This window comes from Mus caroli, unplaced genomic scaffold, assembly GCF_978045245.1.
Source record: "Mus caroli unplaced genomic scaffold, Mus_caroli_1 scaffold_4, whole genome shotgun sequence".
In the NCBI taxonomy this organism is placed as follows: Eukaryota; Metazoa; Chordata; class Mammalia; order Rodentia; family Muridae; genus Mus; species Mus caroli.
In genome coordinates this window covers 139,447,425-139,460,144 of record NW_028227259.1, presented here as the reverse complement: position 1 = coordinate 139,460,144, position 12,720 = coordinate 139,447,425, and the positions used below count along the sequence as shown (strand labels likewise).

General features: G+C 46.3%; 1 protein-coding gene across 3 annotated transcripts in view; it reads right to left on the bottom strand.

Moving 5' to 3' along the window:
- The window catches only part of Baz1b (bromodomain adjacent to zinc finger domain 1B), a 62,353-nt gene that overhangs the window by 2,137 nt on the left and 47,496 nt on the right, over window positions 1-12,720 (bottom strand). For all 3 annotated transcript variants that reach the window (XM_021162486.2, XM_021162487.3, XM_029477264.2), the window contains exons 13-18: window positions 12,042-12,224; window positions 7,571-7,718; window positions 5,968-6,115; window positions 3,807-3,925; window positions 1,404-1,534; window positions 55-158 (exon numbers count right to left, since the gene is read on the bottom strand). In XM_021162486.2, the coding sequence (XP_021018145.2) occupies window positions 55-158; window positions 1,404-1,534; window positions 3,807-3,925; window positions 5,968-6,115; window positions 7,571-7,718; window positions 12,042-12,224 (833 nt within the window). The remainder of the gene's footprint in view (window positions 1-54; window positions 159-1,403; window positions 1,535-3,806; window positions 3,926-5,967; window positions 6,116-7,570; window positions 7,719-12,041; window positions 12,225-12,720) is intronic.

Here is a 12,720-nt window from a genome sequence, read left to right as displayed (position 1 = left end):
CAGGACCTGTCTCCAAAAGAAGGGGCCAGAGTAGCCAAGAGGTGGGGCACTCACCGGAAGGGCCAGCTGAAGCGGTACTTCACCAATTTGTGAAGGATATCCTCACACTTTTGTAGCTCCAGACTCTGCCTTCTCGAGATACGCTTGGTCTGAAGTACCTAGCAGCAAAGGAAGCAGAGTGCCAGTCATTATAGGACTTAAAAAGTAGAAGACTAGGCAGACGGTGGTGGCGCACGCCTTTAATCCCAGCACTTGGGAGGCAGAGGCAGGCGGATTTCTGAGTTCGAGGCCAGCCTGGTCTACAGAGTGAGTTCCAGGACAGCCAGGGCTACACTGAGAAACCCTGTCTCGAAAAACCAAAAATAAAAATAAAAATTAAAATTAAAAAAAAAGAAAGAAAAGTAGAAGACTAGACAGAACATACACAGATGCACACATACACAATAAAAAAAATAGTAATAATAATAAAAATTTTTAAAAATTCCTTATCTATTAAAACACAAAGGAAGACAGTTCATCACTTCCTTGGGCATCATGGTAGGGTGATGCTCAAGGCAGGTGGTTCTCTCTAGTCAGAATGGTTAAAGCAGCAGAGGGGACGCAGCAGGTGCTCATCAACAAGAGTGTTGCCAGGAGATGGCTAGCCCTGTGAGATGGATCCAGGACTATGGACATAAACAAGCAATGGCTGAAAGCAGCAGCAGACCCCAGCACCAGCCTTGTGGAACACATATGCATGTTTAGGAAGAAAAGCAAGAGTATAGCACCAGTCCTCAGCTGGCTGCAGGAGGAGGTGGTTACAGAGATGGGGGTGGGGCACTCTTCCAGGCAGCCACAACCGGGTGGAACCCCAGTAGTAGGAACCCCACACAAGGCACTGGCAACTTTAAAGACTGGTCTCTCCTCAATGGCTTCTTTCATGTCCTCAAGCCCAAACTAGACTGTAAAGATAAGCCAGCTCCTGAGAGCTTCCTTCTGTTCAAGCCCAAGCCAGACCCAAACTACTGAAGTGATGCCGCGATCAACAGAGGAGCAGGGCAGTGTCCTAACAACTGTGGCTAAAGCAGCAGTTAGTAGCTCTGGCATTGCTGGCATTCCCACAGGGAGGCCCACCCCTCTGGGCCCACCAGAGACACATGGATACTATTTTAAAAGTCCCTACTGAGCTGCAGGCTGCTGCTAACTAGGGGAGACTGTCTGCAGGCTAGGCAGGATGCCGGGCATAGCTGCTCCTAGAGGGCCTGCTGCCTAGTCTGCCCAGAGCCTATCCATCTGCTGCCTCAGCCCCCAACCCAAGGGGAGGGGGAAGGGAGGGGAGTCTCCCACCTGTTGCCTTGTGAATTCCCCATTGTGGACTAGAACATAAAGAATACAAAGACTAGAGGAGGCTAAGTAACTCTTACCAGATCATCGACCTCTGGGTCATCCTTTGGCCGTGACCTTCTGGCAGGATGTGACTTCTTACCCGGTGGTCGGCCTGGCCTTGCTGCTTGCTGACCATTCTGCTTGCCTCGAATGGTCTTCCGAGGTCTCACTGAAATGAAACATGGGCTCAGAGCACAGCAAAGGGGTGGGTGAAGCATGGTGTGTGTATGACAGGGGAGGGGCGAGACCACCAGAGCAAGCAGGCAGTGACTCTCTGAGGCTGCAGGAGGCCAGGTTCCAGCACTTCTAGCCTGTTCCCACTTGGTTCAGCTATATTCAGGACAAGGTCTTTGCAGGAGTCAACTGTCAAGTAATTGAGGAGGAAACAAGTTTGCCAACAGGGCAGGATGGCTCTCCTACAGCCGAGACTTAGCCCAAGAGAATGCACACACTTTCATGTACAAGGGAATCTGACATTGCCTAGTCATTTCCAGTTACCCTTTTCCTTTTACCCAGTGTTTCCAGGGGAAAGCTCACTCACACAATGGCCCACAACATTCTGCCAATCCAAGTCAGGACCCACTTTCTCATGTTTCTGAAAACCAAGATGGTAGATGAGGACTCTTCCCTAAGAGCCCTGCCTGGAATCTCTGAAGAGAATAAACCTGAAGGCACGTAGACTAGTCATGTCACTGGTTGGCGACAGGTGCTTAGGACAGGCAAACCAACATTCCTTGGGATGCCCTTGGGAACATTCTCTGCAAGGATTAGCTCAAAGCTTCTTCTCCACTAAACCATTTTCCACGGCCTTTCCTCACTAATACCCTAAGGGGGGAGATAACATTTGGGCAGAGAATGTGTTCAGAGAAGTAGCCTTGTGGAGAACCAATGAACCATGCTTCCCATTCTATTTCTGGACCATGCTAACCCTTCAGTGGCTATTTTAAGGCTTCCAGCTCCAGACAAGTTTCATGAGGAAGAGCTGAGGCTCAGGTCAGGTCCTAGGCCTGAAATTGCACAAGGGAACCAACATTGATGGCCTGAAAAGCTGAAGGCACCAAGGGCTCTGGAGTACCAAATATTTCCTAGATTCTTGGGTGATAACCCTAGGAGAAGAGCTGCCTCTGTGGAGAAGAGGTGGGAAGCAGTCACTAGCAAGAAAATAAACACAATCAGCACACTGCTGCACCCAGCTCTCGCAGACAGTGTGCGTCCACACTACAGATCATTATGAGGAGGCTCTTCATGGCACTGGCTGGCCCTGAACCGCTGAAGTTGTAAGTAGTGAACTAACAGTCTAGTGTGGTGGCATGCGTCTGCAATCCCACCAATGGAGGGAGGTGTTCCAGGACAGCTTTGGAAATCTACCTTTAATCAGAGCATTTAGAAGGCCTAGACAGGCAGCTATCTGTGAAATGTGAGGCCAGCCCAACCTACACTGCAAGTTCCAGGAAAGCCATAGATACACGGTGAGTTCCATTCTCAAAACAGAGCCTGAGATGGGAAAGATGATCATTCAATTGCTGTGCAATATGAGGGAGGAAAGTAAATTAGGACAGGCACGGAAGCCAGAACACATGGGATACAACACCATAGTAGGAAATGGCCACACCAAACACCCGCTTTCTTCTCACAGCATGGATAATGCTACAGAGCTGCGAGGCCTGTGCTCTGTTTTCTACTGGCCTATAAAGAGAACACCACTGAAAGGATGGCTGGAGCCACTGGCTTCATCAAGGACAACACGGGCATTCTCAGCACCCCTAGGACTGAACCACAGGAAAACCAGCCTTCCTTTTCCAAACATGGAAAGCTGGAGATGTGCATACTTTAGGGAGCATTAATCAGCATGTGATGAGACAATCAGAAATAACTGAAACCAGCCCTGCACCATAGGCCAAAGACCTCTCTGGCCACTGTCACTATGCATAGATGGGGCCAGACCAGAAATCTTGTCATAAACATGCTTGAATCCCACTAAATCTTAGAGCAAGTGCTCTGCTGTGGGCTGATGCTCTGGGAACCACTCTACCTTCTCCCTGACAGCTTAAAAATAGATTTTATTTTTAACCATGTTTCTGTGTGGACCAGTGTATACATGTACATATGTGCACATGAATGAAGGAAGGTTCCAGATAAGACTCTAGATAAGGGTCCTAGATCCCTTAAATTGGAGTTGCAGGCAGTTGTGAGCTGCCTAACATGGACACTGGAAAGTGAACACTGATCATATGGTAGAGCAGTATAGATTCTTAAGTGGCGATCTACCTCTCCACTCTGACCATCTTGAAAGCCAATAGAAACACATGGCAGCTCATTTACCCACAGCCCCAAGAGAGAAGAGGAAGACAGCAAAATGGCAAGGCTGAATTTCTCTTGTCAGCCAGGCTTCTCTGGTCAGTTTGAGAGACCGAGGCAACTATGCCATACTAGACACTCACGCCGCAAGCCAGCCACTTCATAATCTTCTTCTTCCTCCTCCTCCTCCTCTTCTTCCTCTTCGTCTTCACCGCTCTCATCACCCTCGCTGCCCTCAGAGGTAGACTCTTCAGTGTAATTCCTATGGAAGGAAAAGCCAAGCAGAGACATGGTTTTAGTTCAGTCCAGGACGGCTTACGGAGAGCTAAAGCCCCTTACATCTCTGCAGCACTGCTATTCACAGACCAGACTGAGCTGACAGTAAGGGGAGAGACCTGGAGGTCAGTCTTACTATGCTTCAGCAGTATGCTCCCTGCCCTAGCCTACAAGGGCTTAAGGGACACCAATGGAGGAAGGGAAGGGGACCAAGAACAAAATACAACCTCTACTTCCTCTCACAAACAGTACAAACCACCATTACTTTTGTCTCACAAAAGCCAGATAAGGAAACATTTTAGACAGCACAGCTGCCCGACCCTGGGGTGTACTGAGAGGGCTGAGAGGCTGGCAGGTGTTACTGCACACCTTGATGGCTCTCTTCCAGGAGCTGAGACAGCTTGCAGATGACCACACAACAAAGCAACTAATGCCGGCTCAGAACAGCTGGTCTAAAAACGCTACTTCAGAGCAGCATGCCGCATGTCCCTACAAGAGGACCTGGTAATGGAGACAGAGGGAGAACTAACCCAGCACAACTGCTAAGGTGTGGCTGGAATCAAACAGCTCTGCCCTTTATAAGAGACAGCCTCGTGCCTGTAAGGATGCCCTTTCACATCTCAAATGTCAATGTAAGAAGTAATGACAGTTAACTGGAGAAATATTAGGTGCCTTCAAGGTGCTGGTTTGGCTGTACTGACATAGGAGAAACCATGTCCAAATAGACAGCAGGGAAGGAAACTAAGCATGGGTCGAGAAGGCAATGATTTGGCTGTAGCTATTTAGTAGTGATTGCCTGTAGAAGCAGCTATAAAGTAACAATGAGGTAAATTTAAAGTCAGGAAAAGATGTTACTGCTACCTGGTGTATCAAAGGGCTAGAGAGATGGCCCAGAACAGTGGCAGCTCTTCCAGTGGACCTAGGGCTAATTCCTAACACCTACATAGACGCTCACAACAATCTCTAACTTGGCTTTCAGAGAACCCAGTGCCCTCTTCTAGCCTCCATAGACACCAGGCACACATGTACTGCATAGACATAGATTCAGGTAAAATGCTTACATACAGATACACATATAAAACAAAATAAAAGTTAAATGTGGTGTGTATGTATGTGAGCATGCTCCCAGAAGAGCCAGGCAGATCTCTGAGTTCAAAGACATCCAGGACTATACAGAGAAACCTTGCTTGAAAGACCAAAACAAAAGAGGGAGGGGACAGGGTTAACTGTGAGAAGCAGAAATGTCAACAGTAAACAAAACCAAATGGCTCAGCAGTTAAGAGCACTTGTTGCCCTTGAAGAACCAGGGTTCAATTCCCATGACCCACATGATAGCCTGTGACCACAACTCCAGTTCCAGGGGATCCAATATACCCTTCTCACCTCCATGGGTAAGACATCAATATTACTTACATACACACACTCAGGCAAAACAGTCATACACAGAAAGAAGTAAAATTAATTAGAGGCCAGCCTGGTCGACAGAGTGAGTTCCAGGACAGTCAGGGATACACAGAGAAACCCTGTCTCAAAAAAACAATAACCCCCCCCCCCCCCGAGAGAGAGAAAGAGAGAGAGAGAGAGAGAGAGATACAATTAAAACGAAAGTATACACACACACACACACACACACACACACACACACACACACACAGTCACACCCTAAACCAAAGTCATATGATAGCACCTAAGCTCCTGTATCTATACCACAAATGACCAAGCTTTGCACCCAAATAAGCTTATAGCTCCTTGGAAACACTCAGTTTTGTGTAACTGAAACCAATTTTCCAACGAAGTTATCTAATGGTCTCACACAGTCCAGAAAGTCTTTGAACTGCTTTGTAGCCAAGGATGACCCAGAACTACTGATTCTCCTGCCTCCACCTTCCTAGTGTTTGGGATAACAGACTTGTAGCACCATGCCTGACTTCTGCAGTGCTAGGGATCAAATCGAGGCCTTTATACATTCCAAGTGAATGAATATTAAGCAGATCTCCAGCCCCCAGCTTACTTTTAAAAACTTCTCACCTGCCACGGGAATTGCGTCTGGCAGTAGGAGGCTGGCAAGCTGGACACTGCCACTCACCATCTGGTACTTCATAAAGGGCCGGCCTCAGACAGAACAGGTGGAAGGCTTTATTGCACTCATCACACAGGATCAGCTTGTCATCCTCACCTGCAAAGACAGGCGCACACAGCACTGTTGGCAGCATAGCGCAGCGCAGCACTTCTCCCTCTCCTTCCTTATTCACGTCCATGTGTGCCTGAGACTCTGGATCCCCTAGAGTTCCTAACTGCCCAACATGGATCCTCCAGAGCACCACTCCAGCTCCTCTGTCTCTCTTTCAAGACAAGGATTCAGTGTACAACACATAGTGGCCTAGAACCCGGGCAGCTCCTCCTGCCCCTGCCTCCCAAGTGGTGGAATCACAGGTACATCCCAGCACCCCCTGCTGCTTCTCTGTACCCACATGGAGGCTAGAGGCTGATATTGGTTACTGTATTTAACAGCTTTCCACCTTCGCATACTGAGTCTCTCACTGGAGCCCAGAGCTAGACACTGGTTCTGTCAAACCCCTGTCTCCACCTCCTTACTTAGGTGAGCAATGGAACTATGGTCTTCAGGCTTGTGTGCAACTTTGTAACAAAGATGTTACCAACTTGAACATCTTTGCAGCCTGCTCTTTAAAAAGTGCGTTTACTTTCTGAAAATTGGACAATTTAGGGAGAGTTCCTAACTCATCTCCTCAGAACTACCAAAAAGCAGGGCAGGACAGTTAATAGTCACTAAGAGTTAATTGAGCATGGGGACATTCTCCTTTAATGCCAACACTGAGGAGGCAGAAGCAGGTAGGTATTTTTGAGTTTCAGTCTAGCCAGAGTTACACGAGACCCTATCTCAAAATAAGTAAGTAAATAAATAAAACATGTTTAATTGTACATGTACTTTAACTAAAAGGCAGGAAAAAATCATTGGCTGGAGACTCTGCTGTTCTTCTTGGACCCCAAAACTCTTCCACACATGTCTGCATCGGTCCTCAGGAGTCTGGTTTCTCCACAGCTGACAGCACACTGTGTGAACTTCATCTGACTAACTTTCTTCTCTAACTATCACTCTGGTCAGTTTTACAGCAACCAAGTCTACACAGTGTCTCACACTTTGGAAACTGAGCCCTAAGCTAACTCATGAAGATGGACTTAGTCAAGGAGAAGTAAAAAAACCATTTCCAAATGCTCTGCTCTGGACTGGAGGCTAAAGATTGCGGTCTGGGTGTGCAATGTGCAAAGACTGCCCCCTGCTGGAAGCACCGTCCTCGTCTCACAGGTGACAAAGGCTCTAAGGTTCCTGAGGGACTATAGATGCAGAAAGTCTGCCTACCACAGTTTAACCATGCACACAGGAGCAGGGCTAAATGATGCACAAAAATTCCTTCAGAAGGTGGGTTGTGGTGGCTCCCAGCTCTTGGGAGAGAGAGGCAGCCAGTCTGATCTACAGAGCAAGTTTCAGGACAGCCAAGGCTACACTGAGAAACCCCATCTCAAAAAACCAAAATTCCTTCAAAGGAAAAAGAAAAATAGTCTTTGGAAAGCCTAGACAAACAGTCACTGAACAGCGCTCCTCAGGGCACACCTTTCTTCCGACACACTTTGCACCTCGCATTCTCTGCTGACATGTCCCACTTGATACACGCATCCAGCATCCCAAGGAGAACGTGCATCCTGGAAAAGGTCTGTGCTTCACGGATTGCTGTTTTCCATTTTTCCAGTGCAGAGGCAACCTAAGCAGCAAATAAAACAGCCAGATATTATGACCATGACCTCAAAGATTAGACAGGGCTAAGGATGGGTAAGGACAGAATTCAGAGAATATTTGCCTTTTAGAGTTTCATTAAAACCCACCATCAAAGCTTCAACATAAAAATCAAGCCTGGAAGAGGTAACAGCAAAACTAAGCATAGAGTAGGGATGAGAAGCAACATGTCTCTTCCAGTGACATCAGCGTCATTTTGAAGTAGAATGAGCCGGGCAGTGGTGTCACACGCCTTTAATCCCAGCAGTTGGGAGGCAGAGGCAGGTGGATTTCTGAGTTGGAGGCCAGCCTGGTCTACAAAGTGAGTTCCAGGACAGCCAGGGCTACACAGAGAAATCCTGTCTCGGGGAAAAAAAAACCTCATAAATATGCACAATTATTAGGTATTAAGGAACTTTTAGAGTATTTAAAAATGGGGCTAGAGATGGCTAGGTAATTAAGAGTAATTGCAGAGGACCTTCCCAGTACCCACAGGGTGGCTTACAAGAACTGTACCTCCAGTTCAGAGGATCTAACATCCCTCCTCTTCTCACCTCTGTGGGCACCAAAACCACATGTGTCTCTCTCTCTCTCTCTCTCTCACACACACACACACACACACACACACACACACACACACATGTATATGCAGGCAAACCACTCACAAGCATAAACCAAATCTAGTCAGGTTGTGGTGGTGCATGCCTTTAATCTTAGCACTAAAGAAGTAGGGGCAGGCAGATCTCTGAGCTCAAAGCCAGCGTGGTCTACAGAGCAAGTTCCAGGTTAGCCAGGGCCACACCAAGAAACTCTGCCATAAATACACAAATGAATGAATGAATGAATAACTAAATGAACTGTTAAATACAGAGGGGAGATACTAGCTACTCTAGCTTGATTACTATATAGACTGTACATATACTGAGTTATATTGCATTACTATTAAATGTATACAACTGAAATAATAAAGAAAAGATAAGTCAGGTCTGAAAGCTTATGGAACGGGTGTCAGTCAGTCCTTGTGCTCACAGAGAAGCACTTGGGACCCTGGAATGCTAAACACATGGGGTTTTCACTTCAAAGGAAGGGATGTATAACCTGTCATCCCTAGATGCTGGGAGTAGACATATACTCTAGCCTGGCCACCTTTATCTGTGATAACACACCAGATCCTCCCCTAAAGCCTTATCCTAAGCTTGTTTTCTTCAAGCTACAGAGCCCATCTTTAGAAAGGTGCTGTGAGGAGTCATTCGTACATGGAGGCGTCACACGTACTTCAGGTTTTGATGCAGCTGCCTCTGATCTTAGCTTAGCTTACTTCGTAATTTACTGTACATGAGATTGAGTTACTTACTAACAGGAAAATTTTCACCAAATTGTACGGTACTTAAAAATGCCTCAAATAGGGGTTGGGGATTTAGCTCAGTGGTAGAGTGCTTGCCTAGCAAGTGCAAGACTCTGGCTTCAGTCCTCAGCTCTGGGGGTGGGGGTAGGGGTGGGGGTGGGGGGTTGCAGACAAAATAAAAATGCCTAAAATAAATCACCCGGGGTCAGATTCCAGATGTTTGAACCAACATCAGTTAGTAATGTTGAACTGAACTGTCTTCTTGCCTCCCTCGGATCATTCTATGTCGTCTGTGGTGCTAAGAGACTCCCACAGCAACTCAGATCTGTAATTTCAGCACTTGAGAGACTGAGGCAGGAGGATCACTATGAGTTCAAGGTCAGCTTGGGCTATAGGGTAAAACCTTGTCTCATAAAAACAAAACAAAAACGGGCAGACAATAAGAGTTGTCAGAACAAATGCAAACAAATTAGAGACAAAGCCAGACATGGCGACACACATCTATTATTCCAACACCCAAGAAGCTGAGACAAAATTATAGGTTTGAGGCAAGCCTGGACCACATGGTTAAGACTCAATCTCAAGGGCTCAGCAGTTAAGAGCACTGACTGCTCTTCCAGAGGTTCTGAGTTCAATTCCCAGCAACCATGTGGGGGCTCACAACCATCTGTAATGGGGTCTGATGCCCTATTCTGGTGTGTCTGAAGACAGCTACAGTGAACTCTCATACATAAAATAAAATAAAAGACCCAGTCTTAAAAGAGAAGAGACAGAGAAGGAGAGAAGAGAAATAGAGACAGAAAGAGAGAAAGAATGACAAACCCCAGGATTTTCCTAAAGTATACATTATCTTTCTCAATTCAGAGAAACAAAATTGGTGCTACATTTATAGATTAGGACTGAAGAGTTGGCTTACAGTTAAGAGTACGTCTGCTCCTGTAGAGTCTCCAGCACCCACATCAGGTAGCTGACAACTGCCTGTAACGCTAGTTCCAGGGGAGCTGATGCTTTCTTCTGGGTTTTTGAAAGCATTGTATGCACATGGTGCACACATAGACAAGCAGGCACACACATATCAATATAGATGGAAATAAACACTATTTTTAAAAAAATTTTAAATGAATACCCTAGACCTTGAAACGATCTCACAGATCCCAAGAAACTGGAGCCCAGACGAGACTGACATAAACTCATGTAGCAGCCTGGTCCCAGCCAAGGAAACTCTGGCCCTTGCTAAGTGGAAACTTTCAAAGCAGAGGACAGTGGAAAATGTTGAGCTGTGGCGAAGCTGCCCTTTGGTGGGAGCTGCAGGGCAGGGCATTGCTAGAACAGAGCACAGCAGAGCGACTCAGTAAGCAACCTAACCGACTTCTCCAAGCAGCTCCCCACTTCTGTACTGTTCAGGGCTTGTATTTATTTCAGCTCAGGGCTTAGTACAAAAAGGGACCTTAATGAGACTTAATTACCTGTTGGTCCTCAGTAAGAAGAAAATGTCACAGGAAAAATGAATAGCAAGGAAAGATCCTTTCTAAGAGCTTTCCAATAAAAATCCATATACAGCTGGGTTAAAGGGCAGCGTAGCTCACAGGGAGCAGGCAATCGACACCAAGCCCAACAAGACCTGCATGATGAAATGACGGGCTCCTGCAAACTGTCCTCTGACCCCCACTTGCTGTGACACACAAATATGTGCAACACACATACACATAAAACAAAAACTGAGTTAAAAACAAAACCCATGTAGCATTCAGTAAACCAGCTTCTCATAAATACAGTCATAGGTGTGTAAAGCCGCTTCCTCCAAACACTCCTCCCTGAACCATACACCACGGGGGTCTAAGGAAAGTAAGGAGAAACAACTGTTCATGAACTCTTGAGACGTTTAGGAAGAGCAGGAGACTTACTCTTAAGCATTTTTGCTTGTAATCACATATGCACAGATAAAAGTGCTTGTTGGACCAGCTAGAACTGGAGTTAGAGACAGTTGTGAGCTGCCATGTGGGTGCTGGAAATTGAACCCAGGTCCTCTACAAGAGCAGCCAATGCGCTCAACTGCTTTCCTATTCCTGCAGCCCCCAGGGAAGAGACTTATTGAAACTATCTGCCTATAGTGATGCTATCCTGTGTATCACTTGGAGGATTCAGGAGTTCAAACCCAGCTGGGGCTATATTAAGACCCTGGATTAAAGCAAAACAAAACAACACAAAAGGTCAGGCATGGTGAAACACACCTTTAATCACAAGAGGCCGGTAGAACTCTGGTTCTAGGCCAGTTTACACAGAGTTCCAGGCCAGCACAGTGAGAACACTGGCTACAACAAAAAACAAAAGAAAACTAGATGGATTTGTCTGACAGTGAGACATACATCATTTTAATCTGCACTTGAGGTTCCTTCAGAACCCAGCTCCCACACCTACTGCTCTGCCACCCTGCCACCCTCATAAGTTAGCCCAAAGGCCACTCCTTTCCACCAGCACAGATGGCCTAGACTCACAATGGTTTCGATTCTCTTTTTTTCCTTTTGAGGCAGAGTTTCTGTATAGCCCTGGCTGTCCTAGCCTTAAACTCAGAGATCTGCCCCACCACCTGGGGGGGTTCAGTTTTAAGATGGTGTGAAAGGGATACTCGTTTACTAGAAACACCAGGAAGGTCCATCTTTTCTGAGATAGCAATGACATGCTGACATGTGAACAATCCACTCTGGTAAAGCTGAGGCCAGAACACAGAGCCACAACAGAAGCTGGCTACACTGTTACTAGGGGAAGAACTGGACTTCCCAGCATAAGTAAAGCTAAATGATGCTGAGCCTGCCACAGGGCAAGCGTGTTCATTAGACTCTCTACCTTACTATGTGTTCAACACACAGCTGTTCAGTAGAAACAGACAACTCAACCACAGGCAGTGGCTCTACTTCTCGGTCTTACACTCAAAGGCGTTCCCAGTGCTTAGACTCAGCATCTCAGTACCTTTGCTTCCTCTACCATCTTTTTCTCTTCATCTACTTCCTCGGACTTTGTGGAATCTTCACTTTGGAGTTTCCGCTTCTTCTGCTTAGGAGCCATAAATCCTTGCAGAAATTTCTTTATGACACTGGCTTGAAGGGCAATGACACATTCACCAAAATCCTTCAGTTTCTCTAAGGAAATGACCTGGAAGAAAGGTTTAAAATTGAGACTGAAAGGAGGACAAGACCAATAAAGAAGCTGGCCCTAACATCCAGAACTGTCCCACGAGTTACCTGCGTGCCTTCCATAATAACTAGGGATCTAACAGCACCTGACTTCTTCCACTTCCCCTATAAAAGGATCCAGAACACTGAAATTCCACCTGCTCCAAGGAATCCATCCACTCAGTAATTACTACTTACTACATGCAGGGCAAACGTGAGGGGTGAGATATAGAGGCTGTGTGAAGAAGAATGCGTGAGGCCATACGTTTAAACCCCAGTGCCGGAAATAAAACACAGGCAAGGAGAGCAGAGATGTCTAAGACGTAAGCTTTCTGACTTTCTGGCTGAGGTCAAGCATTAAGCTTTACATTCTTTCGTCTCCATTAAACCTCTGTTTATTTACAGATGAAGAATCAGAGACAGGCACTAAGTAACTATCAAAATTATATTCTTTCTTTTTTTTTTTGTTTTTCGAG